General features: G+C 40.1%; 1 protein-coding gene across 6 annotated transcripts in view; it reads right to left on the bottom strand.

Moving 5' to 3' along the window:
• RAPGEF4 (Rap guanine nucleotide exchange factor 4) overlaps positions 1-23596 on the bottom strand; it is a 291851-nt gene that overhangs the window by 106251 nt on the left and 162004 nt on the right. For 5 of the 6 annotated variants that reach the window (XR_006205530.1, XM_042949147.1, XM_042949152.1 and 2 more), the window contains 2 exons: positions 22831-22903; positions 15718-15737 (listed from right to left, as the gene is read on the bottom strand). Coding sequence is in view for 5 of the 6 variants with exons in the window: in XM_042949147.1 (XP_042805081.1) it covers positions 15718-15737; positions 22831-22903 (93 nt within the window). In the remaining variant the exon portion in view is untranslated. The remainder of the gene's footprint in view (positions 1-15717; positions 15738-22830; positions 22904-23596) is intronic. The other variant, XM_042949149.1, reaches the window with a different exon arrangement.

Raw genomic sequence — 23596 nt, 5'->3', positions numbered from 1 at the left:
CATTAGGAGTTTAAACCTCAGTGATCTTAGAATATTTTTAAAGAAGAAGCCCATGAGGGGTACCTGGGTGGCTCAGTCGGTTAAGTGTCCAGCTCGGTTTCAGATCAGGTCATGATCTCATAGGTCGTGGGTTCAAGCCCTATATTTGGCTCTGTGCCAACATTGTGGAGCCTGCTTGGGATTCTGTCTCCTTCTCTTTCCACTCCTCCCCTGATCTCATTCTCTCTCTCTCTCTCTCAAGAATAAATAAATAAACATTAAAATTAAAAAAAAAAAATAAGGAGCCCATGGGAATCTTTAGAAAGACACAGAGCAAACTCTGAGACTATATAATTCATATGAAAACTGGTCTCAGGATATAAATGTAATCATAAACCGGGGTGAAGGGAAGATCATGAAAGTGGTTTTCTTATCTGATTTGGGGTTGTGGGATAGGGTTCCATTCTTTTCTCATCTCAACTGCTTAGGGCCTTCCAGAATAGGAATACAGAAAAGAAGAGGAAGAAGGAAGGTTTGTGGATTCATCCTGTAAGAGACTATTCCAATCTAAGGGGAGAATAAGAACAAATATTTATTGAGTGCTATGTGCTAAGTGTTTCACATGAATTATCTTTTTGGTGGTGGTGGGGAGGTCCTATAATATATAATAGTAAGGTTTTTTCTCTTTTTTTTTTTAACGTTTATTTATTTTTGAGACAGAGAGAGACAGAGCACGAATGGGGGAGGGTCAGAGAGAGGGAGACACAGAATCCGAAACAGGCTCCAGGCTCTGAGCTGTCAGCACAGAGCCCAACGTGGGGCTTGAACTCGCGGACTGCAAGATCATGACCTGAGCCGAAGTCGGCCGCCTAACCGACTGAGCCACCCAGGCGCCCCTATAATAGTAAGTTTTTTAAGTTTTTACCAATCCCCCTATCCACGTCCCCCCTGGTACCCCTCAGTTTTTTCTCTATAGTTAAGAGTCTGTTTCTTGGTCTCTCTCTCTCTTTTTCCCCCTTTGCTCATTTGTTTAGTTTGTTAAATCCCACATATGAGTGAAATCATATGGCATTTGTCTTTCTCTGACTGACTTAGGAAATCTTGCTTATTGCAACACATGGATGGAGCTAGAGAGTATTATGGGTGAAATAAGTCAGTCATGTGAATTATCTTACTGAATACTCACAACGATCCTTAAAGAAGGTACTCTTATCATTCCCATTTCACAGATAATGAAACTGAGACTCAGGGTCATATGGCTGGCAGGTGGCAACTCTGGCACATGAACCCTCTGGTTAGCCACTACCCTATACTGCCTGCTGCAGAAAATGCCCTTGGCCACCTTCCTTGTGAAGTAACGGCGATTTTTTAATTTTTTTTTCAACGTTTTTTATTTATTTTTGGGACAGAGAGAGACATAGCATGAACGGGGGAGGGGCAGAGAGAGAGGGAGACACAGAATCGGAAACAGGCTCCAGGCTCCGAACCATCAGCCCAGAGCCTGACGCGGGGCTCGAACTCACAGAGCGCGAGATCGTGACCTGGCTGAAGTCGGACGCTTAACCGACTGCACCACCCAGGCGCCCCATGTAACGGCGATTTTTAAAAAGAGCCAATCTTGATCACGTCCTTTTCTATTTAAAACCCTTCAACGGTTCCCCTTTCTTCTTGAAACAAATCCAGACTTCCCAACGCTGTCTAAAAGCCTCTTCCTAATTTCACCCCTTGCCTACCTCTCCAGCCTCATTTCCACCATTCTCCCCCTTGCTCCAATGGCTCAGAATGTTTTCCAGTCCCTCAAAAACACCAAACTCTTCCGTTCTGGAGGTTTTGTGCAATCTGTTCCCTCTGCCTTTAACCTGCATTCTCTTCCCTTTTCCTGACTTCCTCACCTTCAATCTCAGGAAGATGTGCCAGGCCCTCTATTAGCTGCTTCCAGAGCTTCTAGCTGCTCCTCCCTGTGACCACTGAGCCCTTGAAATGTGACCAGTCTGGATTCAGGTGTGAGTGTGCAGTACTTGCTTAAGTTTGAAGAGTAGATACAAGAAAAGGAGTGTAAAATATTTTGGTAATAATGTTTTACATTGGTTACATGTTGAAAAGGGAATCTTTCAAGTACCTTGGGCTAAACAAAATATATCATTAAAACTAATTTCACCTGTTTTTACTTTTGAAAATGTGGCTGCTAAAACATTTTAAATTACACGCGTGACCAGCATTATATTTTTTATCAGACCGTGCTTCTTTAGGGCATCTTGTACTTCCTTTTAGTTGTAATAACTTCTTTACTTTCTGATTTTTTTTTTTTTTTTTTTTTTTTTTTTTTTACCAGAGGTAAGGTCATCTCTGTTTTATTCCCCAGTGCTGAGAACAGAGGCTGGCATAGCATGCTTGAATTGTTGACATAATGTCAATGTTGACTCCTTATACTACAGTGTGAGCTATGCATAGTGACCACCTTCCAAAGAGTTCAGTATGGAAAGAGGGGTGAGGGAAGAGTGACTTTACGGTTGAGAAAGTTTCAAAATACTACCTTAGCTAGGTAATCATAGTCAATGGTAAATCATATTGATAGTATGTATTCTTAATGTGATGTGATGAAAGTGGACTCTAACTTTGTGGTCTTTCCCCCAAAACCCATAATCTGAGTCTAATCTTGAAAAAAAATATCAGACAAATCACAAATGAGGAACGTTCTCTAAAATGCCTGATCACTATCCTCAAGTCTTTCAAAGTCATCAAAGCAAGGAAAGTCTGCGAAACTGTAGTAGCCAAAAAAGAGCCTAAGGAGACGTGATCACTAAATGTAAAGTATCAATATCTGTGGATGGGATAGTGGAACAGAAAAAGGATACCACATAAAAACAAAGGAGATCTGTAAACAATGGTCTTCAGCTAATGATAATGTAGCAAATTGGTTCATAAAAACAACGCTGAAACATGAAAAACTTCCAACCCATAATTCTCTGTCCAGTGAAAATATCCTTTAGGAATTAAGGTAAAATAGAGACATTTTCAGATGAAGGAAAATTCAGTAGAATTCACATCCAGCAGACCTGTTCTACAAGAATTTCTAAAGGAAGTTCTTCAGACAGAAGGGAAATAATACCACAGGGAATCTTAGAACATCAAAAATGAAGGAAGAACAACAGCGAGGTGACCAAAAATAATCCCAGAAACAGGAAGGGGACTGTGTGAAAAACCTAGCCTTGACAAGATATGGCTGAGATAATATTAAATAATAAAAAAGTATTTTAAAAAACTTGATTGAAAAAAGTGGAATATTAAACTATACATGCAGTATGAACTAAATTTTGTTTCTATATGTGTATTTGTTTCTATATGTTAAAAACAGAAACACACAGAACTCTGGATGGTGGCATCTATGAGAGATTTTTAAAAATACTTTTATGTTTCCAAATATTCACCATAAGCATTATTACATTTATGATCCGTAAGAGATAACCATTATTTAAAAAATTCACTGTCTCACTAGACTTCATTTGAGACTCTTCGCATAAACATTTCCTTTTGGGCACACAATATAAGCTTCAATGATTCATCTGAATGTAAATTTAGCTCATTGGGTTTAAAGACTTAAAATCAAATAGGTAAGAAAGAAGAATTCCTATAATATTCTAGGACAAATAGGATTGCTTATGTCATCTACTGGTTCAGAACCCACATCTAAGTAGCTCAAAAGATTTAACAAGATCAAATCTTGTTAATTTCCACATCATACATGTTAAGACAGTGAAAAAGAGATTATGATTCCTACTGAATGGAATGCATGGAATTTCTAAAGCACAATGCGTATTGCAATCAAAGCTATTGCAAAATGTGATGTCAACATTATTCTCATAAGTCTTCTGTCCTATTTCTTCATAAACAAGAGATGAAGACTAACCCTAAATGAGATATTGATTGCATTATGATGTTATCTGAGTACACCAAAGGAAGGGGACTGATTTTTTAGCAGTCAGCTAAATGTGCCTCCCTGAGGAGAAGGAGTGAACAGATACTATTTCCTGTTCCCCCTTCATTAGGGCACAGACTTTCTCCCCATCTTCAGACCTGAGCCCACAGTGGTATCTCACCCACACTGGCTTAGAGTTGGAATGAAGGGGCCACCCTATGCACACTGGATCTCAGTCAGTGTCTTTCCCCAAGGTTTTCTAACTGTAGTTGCTGGGGAAGAACCAGGGACTGGTGGTGGCCATGTTTACAGGCTTGCAGAGAAGTAGGAAGAAGTAGAGGCTTTGGCTTCTGTTAGCAGAGGGCCAGCTCCACACCTGCTCTTCCTGTGGACTGGGGATGTGAGTCTTCAACTTCCCCTCTTGTTTGCTTTTGAGGAGGCCTGATATGGATTTCTGTCACCTGTAATTTATGTAGTCTGGAGTTATACAGTAACTTAGTAACTGCATTCTTATGAAGAGGGAGAATGTCAGGGGGTGAATAATAAAACATTTTCTTGGAAATCCTTTGCGTTCAAGTGACATGGCTCTTACAATGCACAGATGACGTTAGCACTTAACTCCAATCTCTGTCAGTAGCATTCTGATATAATTATCTGTTTACCTACTTCCCTCCTAAGCTGTTTAGGCTGTTAGGCTGTTTGCTCTTTGAAGTCAAGAATTAGTTTTATTGGACTTGACATCTCTAGAGCCAGAGCATGTGCCTGCATGGCACATAGTAGGCACTTAATAAATGTTAGTTGATTTTAAAAGGATTACATAAAATGTGATCACTTTTCATCCTATTGTGGAATTATTTCTTTCCTTCAAACTTTATTAATTGGAAGTTTGTGGCTAGGCTGGAAAAATTAATTTATTTTAAAAAAGGGGGTTAGCCCATTTAGTAGTATAAGAAACTATAAAAGAGAATGATTATAAGCTAATTAAGAAAGCAAATTGTTTCAAGCAGGCCATAGCCATTTAAAATCACTGATTCATATAGAAATAATTTGTGGGCTCAGTTACAAAAACCATCCCTCTACCTATTCATTAAATTAGGTCCCTGAGGATGTCTATTGAGCAACGCTTTGTTAGCTTGATTCATTTACTATTTGTACTTGATATATTCCATAAATCAACCTTTTATTAATTTGAAAGGTGATATCTGCAGTTGTATACAGAGTTTACTTACAAACATAAATTATCTTAAAATCTACAAAATGTAATGTGGGGGGGGGGATGAACTTAATAAAATCCTTGCTGATTTTTGTCTCATTATTTTTATTTTTTTCAGACACATTCTAATTTTATTCATGCCCCAGGCATATGCTACTTAGTATAAATACCCAACATTTAATCTCATTTTCACTCTCTGATGTTTATTATCATTAACTATTGGCTGGACAGAGGGAGAGTACAAAAGCCTAATTATATTTCTGGATGCTTTCTAGTACAGTGACCTTCAAACCAGGTCTCCAAACTCCCCTAGTCCTCAGCTTTCCCTTTTATAGTTGTTGGCAACTGCATACTTCCATGTGGTCAGGGCCCAAACCCTGAAGTCGTCTTTAACTCCTCTTCTACTCTCTCACCTCACATTTAATCCATCACTCTTATTTTCAAATCCATCCAGAATGCAACACTTCCCACACCTCTCCTGCAAGCACACCATCGTCACTCTCTCTCCAGGAGGTACCACACTAGCTGCCTAGGAGTCAAAGAATTCAGTGACCTTGCTATTTAAAACTATTTCCTTCTCATCTGCTGGTTTGTGTGAATGAGATTTCCCAGCACTTACCCATATAATATCTAAGAAGAAGAACAGAAGTGATGTTAAACCCATTGCAGATATATAACGAATTCATTTTTAGAAAGCATCCAAGGCATTCAATGAAGCATTTCCAATAATAATTTACTTTAATATTTACTAATTGTTTATAAAAATCTATAAAATATTTATTTTACTTTGACAGTTGTGTACTACTACTGTCATAACTCAGGCCAGAAGAAAAATTTTCACAGACAGCTATAGTCATAAGAAAGATTTAAAATTTACATACTTCTTTTTGATACATGAAAGTATAAAAGGGTAATCAAGAAGAAACTTTCAATCAAAAATGCATCACAACATGGAGGTGCCATTTAACCCTGGACAGGTTACATTTGAACAGTTAACATGAAGAAAAATTATCTTCTATTTTAAGACACTGTTATGTTTGAGCCTTTGTTTTTGCTGTTGACTCTGTATGTTAACTAACGCATTGACACCATTAAAAGGTGATTTGTTCTGGAAAAAATACATTACAATAAAATTCTGTGGGGGAAATAGAGCAGGAACATGATTTAAAGGAGGAAAAGAAATAACATAATATTGCTAATCATTAAAGAAGAGTGTGTTTACAGTTTTTAAAAATGGTGACTAGCAAATTGTTTCTCGTAATGCCTAACTCTGGTATAATACACAGTAAACATTCTATAAAAATTTGCTGATTCATAGAATCACTTCTTGGGAAAATCTGTTTGATTTACAAGATTGGAACTCAGTATCTTTCTATGGACTTGCAAACCAGATACCCCTTCTTTCAGGAAAGTCAAATATCAACATATTAGATTAGAAGACATAAATAGAGGAATGAATGAGATGGATATTCTGATTAATTTGAAAGTTTCCAAGTAGTAGGTATTTTACAAAAGAAAATAACATTTACTATTAATATTTCCACTTCCACTTTCATGCAAGCATTTCGTGCCATGTAACTGAAACTTCAGCTTTAAGATTAGACATGCAGAAACACGGGGATGGCCACCAGAGGGAGCCCAAGTGTTTTTCTGAATAAACCACACATCAAAGAGAGAAAAGAAAATAGAAACCATAAAGGAAGGAGTGGGGCGGGAAGGCCCACTATTACCTGTTTCAGTCACTTAAAAGAATTTCTTGTTGAATGACATAGCTATTTTTGCATTTATGTTACAAATTCTTTTAGTAGGCGGTTGTACATTGCAATGCTTTGACACTTTTAGGAGAATTGGTTAAACATATATTTAAAAATCTCACATACCCTAAAACTAGAAGGTCCAGGGTAGACTGCCGTGAAAACATCCATAATGTTCTGCTGTGCCCCCAAACAAGCCAGGCCCCTTCTCCAGCTTATCTTCATGTTCCGGTTCTTATTCTATCCTGGTCCATCTTTGTAGTCAACTCTGGGTGTGGTTTCCTCACTTTGTTTGGAACTGGACTATCAAATTACAGCACTGAGTGAGCACTTGGTATGACATGGGAATTTTTCATTTTCCTGGCTGAGCCAAATTACTGGACATTAAGATGAACGACTTTCCATTTGGCATCCTGCAGTCTTCCTAGAACAGAGAACTGGACCAAGTCCTAACAGGATTCAAGAGAACCTCTATATGGCTTCCCCAGAACCAATCTCCACTTAAATCGAACCCACTGGTCAACCTCAGTGATTCCCCTATCCAGGTTGGAGAGATGGCCTGGGGCTGAGGCTACAGACAGGGGTGTGATCTTGTTTAGAATTAAGCACCAGGGAGGTTTAATAAGTTCTAAATTTGAGCGGTACAGAGTTTTGGAATTTTCCCATGCCTTATCTTATTTGATCTCCCAATAATCCTTTTACTGTGATAGGTAAGGGATCGCCATTTTGTTGATGAAAAAACTGTAGCTCAGGGAAGTGAGTAACTTACTTGTTTAGTGTCGCCCCTGTTAAGCGTCAAGGACAGAAACTGATGCATTTCTGGGGACACAGACTATAACAATGAACAGGTATTAATTCAGTCATATTCATGTCTTCTGGGATAGAAAATTATCACCCTCCTTTTCCCTCATGTTACAAGTGAGTGAAAAGCATCACAGACATGAATTTAGTGACTTCGCACTTGTTTTACCCAGTATTTCCATGGTATGTTTTCCTAAGTAGTTTTTTCATGTCTGGATGGGATAATTTTATCACATATGCAAATAAATTAGCACAAACAAATTAAATTCCACAAGATTAGATCCTTTGCTGAATGCTGCTGGATTTAACATGCTTATTAATGCTCAAAAGCATTCTTACTAAATTTGACAATGATACCCAATTGGGTGGGGGTGGCTGGCCCTTAGGAGAAGTGGAATAAAATTTAAAGTGACCTTGACAAATTAAAAAGTTAAAGGACAAAATTCAATAGGCAACATTGCAGAGTGATTCATTCCAAAGAAGGGTGTGTGGAGGGCAGGGGTGGGGGCTTGGGGAGAAGCAAAGGAGAACCACAGAAATAAGGGAGCACTGCCTGGGCAATTACAGAAGAAAAGGAGTTGGAGATTAGAGTGAACAATAGGTTCCAAAGATATTAGCAATCTAGATCTGTCATTTTTATTGGGAAGTACAACTAGGGGGAAATTCAAAGTGAATCCCATTCACACTTTTAAAATAGACCAAGTTTTAGGGATAAAAGTATATTTGCTTGGGACCCTGAAATACCTGGAGCTTGGAAACCAGGTCTTGATGACTTTGAAAGGGATACTACAAAGTATAGTGTTTAAAATAATGGAAAGTTTTTATTTTAGATCTGATGACATTAGCCTCGAAAGAGAAAATTCTGGATCTCTGTTCCTTTATTTATGCAATGCTCTTGGCCTGGAATATTCTTTCCCTTCCACCTGAGTAACATCTACTTTCCATCAAGAGTGGACACAGGCATTTCTTCTTCTGTGAAGCCTGCTCTGAACCCCTCCCCCTCTCCCCAAGAACTGCACAGAATGTGTCTCCCATGAGTCTCCTGAAAGTGCATACCGAGCGCCAGCACTGGCTAACCACTTGGAATAAATCATTTCATTAATCCTTCTGGAAGCCCCCTGGGGTAAGACACTGCTATTATTTCCCCTGTAGATGGAAACAGAGAAGTAACTGACCTGTGCACCTTCACACGGTTAGTATGTGGCAGAGTTGTGACCGTAACTCAAGCCTGAAGAGCTCCTAAGCTCACGTCCTCATGCCACGCTCTCCCGACCACAGGTCCCATGACTTGTACTTATGTACTTATGTGTTCACACTGGCTCTAACTCCCTGAAGGAGGGGACCATGCTTTATTTATTTTCATAGCCCCACATGGGGCTTGGGATTGATCACTACATGCTTGTTAAAGATTTTCAAGAAAACAGATGGCACATTCTGTGGGTATTTCTGAGTCATTCTTTGAGGGAAAATAAAAAAATAAAACTAAGTTGAAGTGAACAGAATTTAAACATTTATAAAAACTGGCAACTAGAATTATGAACAATGACATCATATTAGAAAAGGTAGTTTTACAATTTCATTTTCTGGAAATTTTAAAGAATGAAAATAGCTAACGCATACATACATATGTATGTATTTATATATGTACGTATGTGTATATGTGCATCTATCAATCATCTACCTTCCACGTAATTTTACTTAAAGGTAAAGAGAATGACTACAGAATATTTTAATATCTATTTGACACAGAATTGTTATTAGAAAAGGATCCAAATCCTAAATGACATGTAATCACTATATTAATTTACCCAATCTGAGAACACTACAGACTTCTCTCTCCTAAACATAAGACATATTTAGCAAATAATTTGGTTTCAATTTCTCAAAACAAGAACAATAAAAATTCAGATACATCAAACAAAAATGATACCATCTAATTTATTCTCACCATCAATTGAGATAACGTGCTAGCAGCCCAAAGTTACTGGTGATGAACATAATTGCCTGTAGCACAGGATAAAATATTTCTGGAGACAGCAATATACTCTCCCGTGACTTTGAAATCAGCAGTATAGTATATTACTATCAACATGACATTGTGTTCCCTGCCCCTGCTGCTAATGGAACTGATTCTCAGCACCACGGCCAATATGGGCCTCACCTCAAGGCCATGCCATTTTTTAACGTGAGAGCAGGGAAGACGCTGTTGGCTTCAGAGACTGGGGAATCTCGTTTCTTGTATTATCACTATTTTAAACAGTTAAACACTTGGATGTTCTCTGTGATATCTTGCCCAAGTCAAATTCTGATTACACAAAAGCCTGAGGGGATGTACTCCAAGCAGGGTGAAATGTGGTAAAGCTCAGTGGCAACCCTAGGAAACCACAAGCATCACAGTAACATTAAAAAGTTCTATTCCATTAAAGAAATCTAAGCACCATAGAGAAACCAAAATGAGAGCACCGAAATATCCACCAAGTTCATAATATTATAAAAATAACTCTAAACTATATGAATGAACCACCACCCCAATGCACCCCAATAAGTGCCCTTTCGTCCAGGAAACTCACGGTAAGCCGGTCTTGTGAACATTGCTGAGAACATTCAGAGGTCACAAACCCATAGCTTAACTGGCAAGAGGGGGATCAGGTTTTTAGAGTGTTACCCACATTTACCGTTCACTATCTGGATAAAGGGCAATTATACATCATCTTAAAAATTCAATCAATATACCTCTGCAGGAGCTAGAGACAGAGAAGGCACCGTCAGCTTTTATAACAGGGCAGAGGACCAGATGAGACAAAAGCAGGAAGAGATTCAGCGAGGGCATTCTGCCCCATAAAATGCATAACTCACAAACACAAACACAAACATTTCTTCAGAGACCGAGAGCTGATGCTGTCCTTGGCACCTTGGACATTAAGTCACTGGTGTTTTTGCAGGAGGCGGGGCAAAGTAAGTGTTGGCTCCCTGAGCTATGTGTTCCAATAGGCCAGCTACAGAAATGAATATTTACGCTCAACAGGAGGGATGGAGCCAGCAACACTGTCACATCTAATCTTCACTTGAGTGATAAGTGGTTTGTCCTTTCAAATCAAAATGAGCAGGCTTAGGGTTTTCTGTCCCTTGCGTGTGGTTGGTGTGCCCTCCTTTGCAGAGCCTCGCGCCTTTGGCCAGTTAAAGGATGTGTCATTGCATGGCGGTGACAGCACTAGCTAGCCATCCTCACCCCAGAACAGAGAGAACTGGCTGCTGGCAGTAAACCTGTGAACTCTGGCCAAGATGTCTTGATAAGCTCTGGACGTGTATCAGTCACGTTTTAAAGCAGGACTTTAAAAATGGTTTCACAGAAAATGTTGGTTTGAATTCAGCAGGTGTTCTAAAGCTGGAGTTGAAAGGTTTTACAGGGTTTTTAGGGGGTTATCTAAGTTGTTGTTTTTTTTATATTTTAAGTTTGTATGAGGATACACAGTTTCCCTTTTCTTCATCTGGCCCAGAATCATAGCCCACCTATAATGGTAAAATAAGATGTTGTTATTTAATAAGTGGGAAATATTTTGGTTTTCTTTAACCTTAAAAAAGAGCAGCAATAAATGTTATTATATTCCCAAAAAATGCCTGAAATTCCTATCCTTTTGACCCTAATAGCTATTTTCTTCTTATTGTTGTCACCTTAATGAGAATTTTCAAGCTGTGTAAATTATATCTTCCCTATTTGCCACTTAAAACCTATGTCTTTATAATAGATGCCAAAAATTATTCTTTATATTAAATGACCCATGATTTTTTAAAGTTTGACAAACTCCTGATTTCAGTCATCTTCTTAAAATAAGACCTACCAAATAGTTTTACAAGACCCCCAAGCTTGCTCGTTACTAATTGGTAGCATCCAGTTCATCTAGTGCTGAGGAAACCATTGAGCTCTAAGTTGATTCATGTTTTTTTTTTAATATTTTATTTAAATTCCAGTTAGCATACAGTGTAATATTAGTTTCAGGTGTACACTATAGTGATTCAACACTTCCATACAACCCCCCGTGGTCATCACAGCAAGTGCGCCCCTTAATCCCCATCACCTATTTCACCCATCCCCCTACCCACCTCCCCTCTGCTGTCAATTTGCTCACTATAGTTAAGAGTCTGTATCTTGGTTTCTGTCTCTCTGTCTCTCGTTTTACCCCTTTGTTGTTTGTTTTGTTTCTTAAAGTACACATATGAGTGAAATTGTATGGTATTTGTCTTTTTCTGACAGACATATTTCGCTTAGCATTATACTCTTAGATTCGTCTATATTGCAAATGGCAAGATTCCATTTAATGGCTGAGTAATATTCCAGTGTGTATATATATAACACCACATCTTCTTTTTGCATTCATCAGTCGATGGGCACTTGGGCTGTTTCCATAACTGACTGAATTATTGAACTGATTAGTGTTTTATATTGGGAAAGTACTCTTCCATATTTAGTAGGAACCTCACTAATCACACTGTCAACACTGTAACTGCCTTAAAAAAAAAATGGGACCTCAGATGATCCTTTTGGAAACTAGATGTTTATAAATAAGGAAATGGGATTACTTTGTGATATCTTCCTGAGTCTATTTTCTGGCTCCTTCTACTTTGAGGAAGAAAAGGATAAACTTCTAAAATTACATAACTCCATAGCAATCGCCTGTCAAAAGGATGGAGTACAATAAGGAACAAAATCTACATAAGTAGCAGAAAATTTTAGACAAGTACATTCCTCCAAAGGGCAACTGTAACTTTCAACTATAAAGTTTTCTCGTAGTTGTGAGTTTTAGCTTCTGTGTTAAACATGGTCATTCAACAGGGCACATACAGAAGACGGAAAAATTACAACTTAAACAGATCAAAGGGAATTTATTTATAAAACCAACAGCCCCAAACAATCATAACCCTATCAAAATAGTCTACTTTATTGGCCAAATGGTCATTTTTCTTTTTCTTTTTAATCTTTTTTAAATGTTTATTTATTTTTGAGAGAGAGAGACAGAGCATGAGCAGGAGGGGGCAGAGAGAAAGAGGGAGACACAGAATCTAAAGCAGGCTCCAGGCTCTGAGCTGTCAACACAGAGCAGGACACAGGGCCTGAACGCATGAACCACGAGATCATGACCTGAGCTGAAGTCAGACACTTAATCAACTGAGCCACCCAGGTGCCCCTCATTTTTCTAATATTTTATTAATTATTTTATAGGTTCCAGTACCCTGTGTCATCTAAAGTTAAATGATGTCCCTATCAATTACAGCAAGCAGTAAACAAAATAATCCAGCAAGTTAACTGCCAGCCCATTTGTTTCTATGAAAGTGCAATTGATGAAAAGAAAGTTCTTTTTATGCAAGGTGAGACTGTGTCTGGAAATAAAATAGAGCTGAGAGGCAGCTAAAACACCACTTACTGACGCCTAAGTATTTGGTTAAAGTTAAACATGATGATTAATGAAATCAAGAGTAGGAACTGAAAAGGAGACTATATTCTCTCCACAAAGAAGCTGCTGGACACCGAAACAATAATAGTCTAAGTGCTTTTATTTCGGTCCACAGGCATGTTATTGCTATTTAGAAACATAAAGGGAATATACGATCACCCCACGTGTAGTTAACAGAGGTAAAGGATAAAAGAAATCATCATAACACAACTTGTCTCTTATAAAGGAAAAATTTCAATTAACACCACTTTAAGGCTCTTAAGCTTCTTTTTATCTTTCTAGAGCTTTGACTCTATTCATGAATGTCTTTCATCTCATTTGCCTTACTTTGACTGATGGCATTGAAGAGCTTTCTTAAAAGCATATGGTGACATTACATCCACTCAATTTGCTGATGGAGAAAAAGGGTGCTTTTCTGTTTGTTAGAGAATTTGACATAGAATGAATTACCCACGTAAATACAAATAAACATCCACTACAACTGATATTGGGGAGACAGCCTAGCCCCTAAATCTTCAAGGGCAATATACTGGTAACAATTCAATGTGTCCGACTTCCTATAAACTTCAAATTCCTATTTTGTCACGAAGTGAGCTACATGATGACAGCTGGTACGCCTCTGCTTAGAACATTGTGCCTGTTGTCCCACTGCAGGGAGGTCCAACCTAAAGGTCACGAGGGGCCTAAGAGAGACAGAGCTTCCTTTTGAAGCTTAGAACATCTTAGACCTCCTATGGCTTGGCCATTCTGTCTCTGGCCTCCACATCACTGATGGTTCCTTGATGAGGAAGCACCAGACTCTTTCATCTTCTTTACTTGGCTAGTGATCTGTGTATTACTTGTTTTGGAGTGCTTTGGGACATCCGTATCCAAAATTGTGGCAGGATGAGTTTGTTAGTTTAGACTCTAAAGGCTCGTGCTTTGGCTTTCCATGAACCTGATTATCTAGAGCTTTGCTCAACCTACAAAGATACATATGTTATATATAATATATATGTTATATATATATTTTTGAATATATGTATATATTTTAATAGCAAAAGATCAACAGAAAGACTCATTGCAGAAGGAATTTTAAGGAGAACCATAAAAGGCAAAAGAACAGTTACTTCATATAGAATAGGATATTTTTCAGTGGAGAAAGATCTTGAGAAAATGATACAAGTCTCGAGAAAATAATAATGACAGTAATAGTCTTAACATTTACTGAGCTCTATTGGACTCGTCTCTATGCTCTCCACAGATTATCCCATTCAATATTCATAATGGATTTAAGGTGGTCACAACTAACATCCACATTTAAGGATGAGGTGAAGAGGGGTGCCTGGTCGGCTCAGTCAGGTAAGTGCCCAACTCTTGATTTTGGCTTAGGTTGTGATCTCATGGTTTGTGAGTTTGAGCCCTGCATTGGGCTCTGTGCTGACAGCATGGAGCCTCCTTGGGATGTTCTCTCTCCCTCTCTTTCTGCCCCTCTCCCACTCTCTCTCTCTCTCAAGATAAATAATAAACTTAAAAAAATAAATAAAGATGAAGCAAAGATGTTTAGAGAAGTCAAGTAGCTTGTGTAAGGCCCACAGTTAGGAATTGAAATTCTCTGCTGAACCACACCAAGTGAAATTTTGGTGTGACATTTTAAGTGACGTTGCTGGGTCTGGAACCCAAATCTGTGGTGGTACAACAGTGGGCCACAATTCCCAACCAGCCCTTGAAACTAACATTATGAAAAGAAGACCTAAGGAAAGCTAGAGTAAGATCTCAGAAAAGGGATACAAATAATTTGAATTGAGTTAAGATGATATCTTTGTCCACAGACACAGGAGCAAAAGCAGGGAAAGGAAAGGAAAAGGTTCTGTAATGATTCCGTAATGTTGCCACTTGGGTAGAGCAATCAAGGAACACAATGATACATCTAAGAGAGCCACCAAGCATGGCTTCAAGTTAATCACTACACACTTCCATCACTAACCCTTCCATGTTGCTGAATAAATTTAGATTCTAGTTAATATATAATTAATACTATTATTATTTGCATGCAAAGCCAATGCCATTGCACCAGTACCATCCTTGAAATGTGCACCTGGTACTGGTTCTTGGTGAAGAGATTGTCCTAAACTTATTCTCTTACCTGTCTATCTTAAACAATTAGAGCACTTACTTATTTGCAGCTTCCGAAGAGAAGGATTGGAATTCGTGTACTTGAATACAATTAAAAAAATCAAACTGACACTGAATTTCATATTTTGTATTACTACTAAGGAAAAACAACTAATTTTCTGTATGTTGTTCAAGTAATGATTTGGTCTACTGCCATGGATACATCGTGGGAAAAGGAAAAACACTCAGCAATTGTACTGTTTGTCCCTAGAATAACCTTTCTTCAGACCAGTTAATATCAAGGACATGTGATGACCATGTCAGAGCAATCGACCTTCTCCTCCCCCATATTTCAAAGTGACTCACCAAAGATGCCAGAGTAAGATTAGAAAAATATTTATCACTCTGTTGAATGTGGATGGAAGAGTTCTCTTTGTTGGTAGGGTTACTATAATTATTTTTTTACCTTATGATAGTGTTTAGAAGCTAGGCAGAGAGGGTGCTACTCACGTTCTCCTTGTCAGGAATCCCTAGAAGAAAGAGAGAGAAAGAGAGAGAGAAAGAGAGAGAGCATGAATTGTAAGACGAATCTGTAAAATGGAACTGAAATTCTTTGCTGAATCAAACCAAGTAAAATTTTGGTGGTTCCAATTTGTGTTTCCATCAAAACTTACATTGTGCTGCTTAGAAAAATAGCAGCACCCACCAAAATCTGTAACATACATAAATCAATGAATCGGGAGCGGGGCTGTGTGCCAAACAACAAAATCTCGTAAAAATCACAGGTAAAAATCCATCTCTGATTCATTTATACTATACAAACAACTAATTCCTCTGTGTTAGGTACCAGAACACTCGGAATCTGGGACAGACATGTCAACTCTCAAGGTTGCACATACTGTATTTTTACTTTTCAAACTATCTCACAATGCTCCAAGGATTTCAACCTAGCTTCAAGTCCTACATAAAAACCACAGAACACAAATTCCATTTGGGGCAAAGCAAATTCCTGCTGCCTCCAAGTCAGGTCTGAGCATGGCAGTGTCTGTTTCCAGGGGTATCCCAGTTTTCTCAGTGAAAAAGTTAATCATCCATCCATTTACACATTTGTTCATTCATTTACAAGCATTTCATGAGCCACAGGCAGGCCCTGGTCCTTTGCACTTCCTTTGGGGCTGTTAACACTGGCTCATATGATAAGGGTAGCCAGACTGGAAGGTCCACAGCCCCAGCAGAGCTTAATGCTTCCAAGTGGCTTTATATTGGGAGATGGAACCACAGGTGGTTTGTATGTGTGGCTTACCCCTGGGCCAGTCTGAGGTGGTCTGCGATGTAAAAATACAGTACATCCAAATTCTGAGTAAACAGCACATTCTATGTTTAATAAAGGAGTGCACAGGGTTTACACAATTGGCTTTAAAAGAACTGAGTGCCCACTTTAATAGGCAGCAGCAGGAGTGCCTGGGTGGCTCAGTCAGTTGAGCACCTGACTCTTGCTTTCAGCTCAGGTCATGATCCCAGAGTCATGGGATCGAGCCCCATATTGGGCTTCACAGTGACCATGGAGCCTGCTTAGGATTCTCTCCCTCCCTCTCTCCCTCTTTCTCTCTCTCCCTCTCTCTCCCCCCTCTGTCCCTCTCCCCTGCTTGCACGTGTACTCTCTCTCTCTCTAAAAATTAAAAAAATTTAATAGGCAGCAGTAAAGTACACAGAATGGGTAAGGGTGGAAGCCTTAATTCTGGAAACGCTCCCTAACTAAACTTTGAGCCCCCAAACTGAGATAGTACCAGGACATCAAAGCACCGGCAGGAGCAGGGGGACAGAGAGAGTATTAAGGGGCATGTTTGCCATCAGTTCCCAAGTCTGTCAGAAGGAGTAAGGGTGGCCTAATCTCAGCACTTTGAAACTTTGAATCCTAGCCATCCATTCATTATTCCATCCATGTGTTCAACAACCCTTTGAAAAGACTGGAGTTGATTGTATGAGGAGATACAGAGGTATAACAGAAACTTCCTTCTAGGAGTTTCAATAAGATACACAGTTGCACAAATCACACTATCTGAGTGACTAGAAATTAGGGTATCTGTAGAGATATAATACTGAAAAGATGATTTGGGGCCATGCAGGAACTTGAAAGTCGGGCTAAGACATGAGGAATCTTGGAATTTGACCTTCTGCGGCAAGCGGTGGGCAATCATTAAAATGTTTCAAGGGGCTCCTGGGTGGCTCAGTCGGTTAAGCATCCGACTTCAGCTCAGGTCATGATCTCACGGTTCGTGGGTTTGAGGCCCATGTCGGGCTCTGCGCTAACAGCTCAGAGCCTGGAGCCTGCTAAGGATTCTGAGTCTCCCTCTCTCCCTCTCTGCTCCTCCCCAACTTATGCTCTTTCTCTCTCAAACATTAAAAAAGTGTTTTGAACAGAGGAAAAAGGAGGGAAGGGTCTGTTCAAACTGAAAAGACACTTACAACATAAAAATCAGATGCAAGAGCGTGGTCCTTGAAGTCCAATTTGAGCAAAGAACTATAAAGACATTCAGTGGGAAAAATCTGAATATGAACTCAGCAGATGATGTTATTAAGGAAAGTCATACCAGTTATTAGGTGTGATAATGGTGTCGTAGTTGTGCATGGAGAAGTCTTTATTTTCAAAAATACCTGCCAAAGAATTTGGGGTGAAATGTGTGTATGTGATTAGAAGGAAATAAGGCAAATATTAATATTAAAATATTAAAGTGTATATAGCAATTAATAAACCCATATTTAAGTATTAAAATATTAAAGTGATGAAGATATGGATATTAACTACATCATTCCAAATGTTTGAAATTTTTCACAAGAAAAAGTAAATTTAAAAAGTTCTGTGGAAGTCAGGTATAAGTCAGGTGAAGGGTAGACCAAAGGCGAGATACTGAAGCTTCAGAGTCAGTTGAGTCATTCTTGCCCTCAGGTCAAAAATGATGAGGCCCTTGGCCAGGTGGCTGCAGAGGGAACAGAAAGGAAAAAACATGAACCCTGCAAAGGAAGGAGCAAAGGACAGGATGGGGGATTAACCTCAGTGCATACAGGTGACAGAAGGGAGGACTCCAAAATGGTTGAGGTTCAGAGCCTGGAATGGGAGGAGAACAGTGCAGATGGGAATGGAAATGTGGCTTTCAGGACAAGGGATGGGTTTTGTGGGAATCGGGATGTGTTCTGTTACTGACACTGTGACATTAAGAGGCCAGCAGAACATCCAGGTGGAAAGGGAACCAGCAGTCGTTGGAAAGCTAGGCCACCACAGAAACAATCAAGCAGAGGTATTGGCTCGGGAAGTCTGTATCCACTGTAAGAAAGGATGGTCAGGGGGAAAGTATAGAGAACAAAAGAGAAAAACAGTCAAGGGTGGACTCTTGGGTGGGACCCAAACTTCTAGCTGAGAGGAAGAAGTACCTGTGAAAGAGACAAGATGCCAAGTGGCCAGCAAGATACCAGAAAACCAGGATGATGTGGTGGAGCCTGGGGACCGAGGGAGAATGGAATCTGAACAGGGAAAGTCTTACTCAAAGTCAGAGCGATGGGGAATGTTATCGACGGAGTCTGGTGTTGGCTGGTCGCTGGAGATTTTAGATGGTTTGAGTCCAGAGGTGTGGGGCAGAAGCCAGAATCTAGGGGCTGAAGAGTGACTGGGGGTGAGGAAACAATAGCTCACATCACTTGGGTGCTTACTCTATGCCTGGCACCCGCTAAACACCTGATGTCTTTTGCTTCCTTTAATCCTCCCAGCAATCTTGTGAGGAAACTGAGGCACAGAGAGGTTAAGTGCCTTGCCTGAGGTCACACAGGTAGGAGACAGCACAGCTAGGATTTCAACTGGAGGACTCCTCATGAGCCAGTCATCCTTACCTCAGCCAGGAAAGAAAAATCGAGCACAGGGGAGGAAAGGAAAGGAAAGAGAGCCCTTGTCTTCCTGCTCGCTCCCCACCCCAAGGACAAAAGAGAAAGAGAGACAGGGCAGAGGCTACACAGGAACTGTGACATGGAGGGCAAGGAGTGTGAGGAAGTCCCCTTACGATCTTGGTCAAGCGGGGAGGGGGATCACCTGAGAGTGACAAGGCTGGCAGTCAGTGGGGACTGGAGGAGCTACAGAGAGGATTTGAAGGGTGACTGTCGCTCAGAAGACCCTGGTGTGGGGGGCGCCTGGGCCGCTCAGTCAGTTAAGTGTCCGGCTTTTGATCCCAGCTCAGGTCTTGATTTCAGGGTCTTAAGTTCAAGCCCCACGTTGGGCTCTGCACTGGGTGTGTGAAGCCTACTTCAACAACAACAACGACAACAACAACGACAACAACAACAACAACAAAGAAGACCGCGGCGTGGAGGCTCTGCCTGGTTCATCTCGCTGTCTAGCTGTTGAAGTACCACAGCTCCAAAAACCTCAGCCCTGGGCACCTTGCCACCCGTATAGGCTCAAGGGCTGTTCGAATAAGGGGACTCGGCAACGAGCAACTCCCAGGGCCAGTGACAAGCGCTCAAGATGTGCTCCCAACACGCGGGAACAGACAGACTCAGGACTTCTTTGAGTCTAGTGGACACTCATGAGAAGAAAGTACCACAGAGAAAAACTTCCCGTTTTTTGTGATCAGCCAGAGACTGGTCGCATCAAAGGCCTGGAATTTAAAGAGGCCGTGATTTACAAAGAATAAATAATGACTCACGCTGCTTCTCTCCTTGACCAAGAGCATCAAAACAAAAAGAGGTGGAGACCCAGTAAAAAAAGAGAACTACAGGCCAATATCCCTGATGAATATGGATGCAAAAATTCTTAATAAGATACTAGCAAATCGAATTCAACAGCATATAAAAAGAATTATTCACCATGATCAAGTGGGATTCATTCCTGGGATGCAGGGCTGGTTCAACATTCGCAAATCGATCAACGTGATACATCACATTAACAAAAAAAAAGAGAAGAACCATATGATCCTGTCAATCGATGCAGAAAAGGCCTCTGACAAAATCCAGCACCCTTTCTTAATAAAAACCCTTGAGAAAGTCGGGATAGAAGGAACATACTTAAAGATCATAAAGGCCATTTATGAAAAGCCCACAGCTAACATCATCCTCAACGGGGAAAAACTGAGAGCTTTTTCCCTGAGATCAGGAACACGACAGGGATGCCCACTGTCACCGCTGCTGTTTAATATAGTGCTGGAAGTTCTAGCATCAGCAATCAGACAACAAAAGGAAATCAAAGGCATCAAAATTGGCAAAGATGAAGTCAAGCTTTCGCTTTTTGCAGATGACATGATATTATACATGGAAAATCCTATAGACTCCACCAAAAGTCTGCTAGAACTGATACATGAATTCAGCAAAGTTGCAGGATACAAAATCAATGTGCAGAAATCAGTTGCATTCTTATACACTAACAATGAAGCAACAGAAAGACAAATGAAGAAACTGATCCCATTCACAATTGCACCAAGAAGCATAAAATACCTAGGAATAAATCTAACCAAAGATGTAAAAGATCTGTATGCTGAAAACTATAGAAAGCTTATGCAGGTAATTGAAGAAGATATAAAGAAATGGAAAGACATTCCCTGCTCATGGATTGGAAGAATAAATATTGTCAAAATGTCAATACTACCCAAAGCTATCTACACATTCAATGCAATCCCAATCAAAATTGCACCAGCATTCTTCTCGAAACTAGAACAAGCAATCCTAAAATTCATATGGAACCACAAAAGGCCCCGAATAGCCAAAGTAATTTTGAAGAAGAAGACCAAAGCAGGAGGCATCACAATCCCAGACTTTAGCCTCTACTACAAAGCTGTCATCATCAAGACAGCATGGTATTGGCATAAAAACAGACACATAGACCAATGGAATAGAATAGAAACCCCAGAACTAGACCCACAAACGTATGGCCAACTCATCTTTGACAAAGCAGGAAAGAACATCCAATGGAAAAAAGACAGTCTCTTTAACAAATGGTGCTGGGAGAACTGGACAGCAACATGCAGAAGGTTGAAACTAGACCACTTTCTCACACCATTCACAAAAATAAACTCAAAATGGATAAAGGACCTGAATGTGAGACAGGAAACCATCAAAACCTTAGAGGAGAAAGCAGGAAAAGACCTCTCTGACCTCAGCCGTAGCAATCTCTTACTCGGCACATCCCCAAAGGCAAGGGAATTAAAAGCAAAAGTGAATTACTGGGACCTTATGAAGATAAAAAGCTTCTGCACAGCAAAGGAAACAACCAACAAAACTAAAAGGCAACCAACGGAATGGGAAAAGATATTTGCAAATGACACATCGGACAAAGGGCTAGTATCCAAAATCTATAAAGAGCTCATCAAACTCCACACCCGAAAAACAAATAACCCAGTGAAGAAATGGGCAGAAAACATGAATAGACACTTCTCTAAAGAAGACATCCGGATGGCCAACAGGCACATGAAAAGATGTTCAACGTCGCTCCTTATCAGGGAAATACAAATCAAAACCACACTCAGATACCACCTCACGCCAGTCAGAGTGGCCAAAATGAAGAAATCAGGAGACTATAGATGCTGGAGAGGATGTGGAGAAACAGGAACCCTCTTGCACTGTTGGTGGGAATGCAAATTGGTGCAGCCGCTCTGGAAAGCAGTGTGGAGGTTCCTCAGAAAATTAAAAATAGACCTACCCTATGACCCAGCAATAGCACTGCTAGGAATTTATCCAAGGGATACAGGAGTACTGATGCATAGGGGCACCTGTACCCCAATGTTTATAGCGGCACTCTCAACAATAGCCAAATTATGGAAAGAGCCTAAATGTCCATCAACTGATGAATGGATAAAGAAATTGTGGTTTATATACACAATGGAATACTACGTGGCAATGAGAAAAAATGAAATATGGCCTTTTGTAGCAACATGGATGGAACTGGAGAGTGTGATGCTAAGTGAAATAAGCCATACAGAGAAAGACAGATACCATATGGTTTCACTCTTATGTGGATCCTGAGAAACATAACAGAAACCCATGGGGGAGGGGAAGGAAAAAAAAAAAAAAGAGGTTAGAGTGGGAGAGAGCCAAAGCATTAGAGACTGTTAAAAACTGAGAACAAACTGAGGGTTGATGGGGGGTGGGAGGGAGGGCAGGGTGGGTGATGGGTATTGAGGAGGGCACCTTTTGGGATGAGCACTGGGTGTTGTATGGAAACCAATTTGACAGTAAATTTCATATATTAAAAAATAAAAAAAAAAAAAAAAAACAAAAAACAAAAAGAGGTGGGGCTCTCAGGTGTCTAGATGTGGCTGAGACAAACACAATTCATAAATCCCGTTTTACAAAGAGCACAGAAACACTAGAATTCACCATAAAATGAAGAGATTTTGGGAAAGCGTTTGAAGTATGAAGTTCCATCTGGTACCAAAGCACACCTCCTTCTAGCAGGTCAGACCACAAAATAATATCGTATTAACAGTTTTTAAAAATGACTCAAGTGTAGGCTGGCAAGTCTGTTTAGCCACACGAGAGTCTGACGACTTACTCTGTCACGCTGGTGTAGGACATATTTTTTGTCACATAAAAACGCATAACGCACAACGGACTTTTAGAGGCAAAATGTTCACATTTTTCACTTACTGTCATTGTTAGAGCCCGTTTCCATAACACCATAAGGAGGAGCCAGCAGTCCTGCCATGTACTGTCGATATTTCTGAAAGACAAAATTGTCAACTCAATGCACAGATATTGACTCACGTGGGGCATTCATTTATTTACACAATAAAAAGCAGAAATGTTGGGTGTCAGGAAGCATCTGACTCGAGTATTTATAGAGCCATGAAACGTGCTGTCTGGGATCCGTGGTCTAAAATAAAGATGCTGTGTTATAAGAGGTCTTCCTGGATGAGACAGAAAGTGCCCCCTGCCCCCGGCCCAGGCAGGGGTACCATCCCAGCCAGTTCATTTAAGTACTCGTTACTGACTAACCCAACTGCATGGGCTTCTACCCTCCCTCCACCTCTTGCCCTGCTTCTCACTCCAGCAAACACATGCTTGGGTTTTTGTGGAAGGCACAGACACTTGGTTTTTATAGATGCAGATACAAATAATTGTGCTGCCTTCTTAATAGGTGAATGGTACTGAATCAGCTTTCTTTCAAAGTAAAAAGAAACGCATCTCTGGAAAACGTCAGTTTTGAAAGAAGCTGATTCGCTTCCATTTACCTGCTTCTTTTACTCTGTACACCTGCCCGTTATGTGACCCCTACAGAACTTTCGGTATGTTGTCAAATAGAATGGTTTGACTTCATTTAGGACTATTTGGATTCCTCTGAATTGAATCCCCTGGCTTTTGGTCCAGGCATGCCTTAAAACCTGGGGCTCAGTGACATCGATGAGCCCCCAGA

This window comes from Panthera leo, chromosome C1 (assembly GCF_018350215.1).
Source record: "Panthera leo isolate Ple1 chromosome C1, P.leo_Ple1_pat1.1, whole genome shotgun sequence".
Classification (NCBI taxonomy): Eukaryota; Metazoa; Chordata; class Mammalia; order Carnivora; family Felidae; genus Panthera; species Panthera leo.
This window is presented reverse-complemented; position numbering and strand designations above follow the sequence as displayed.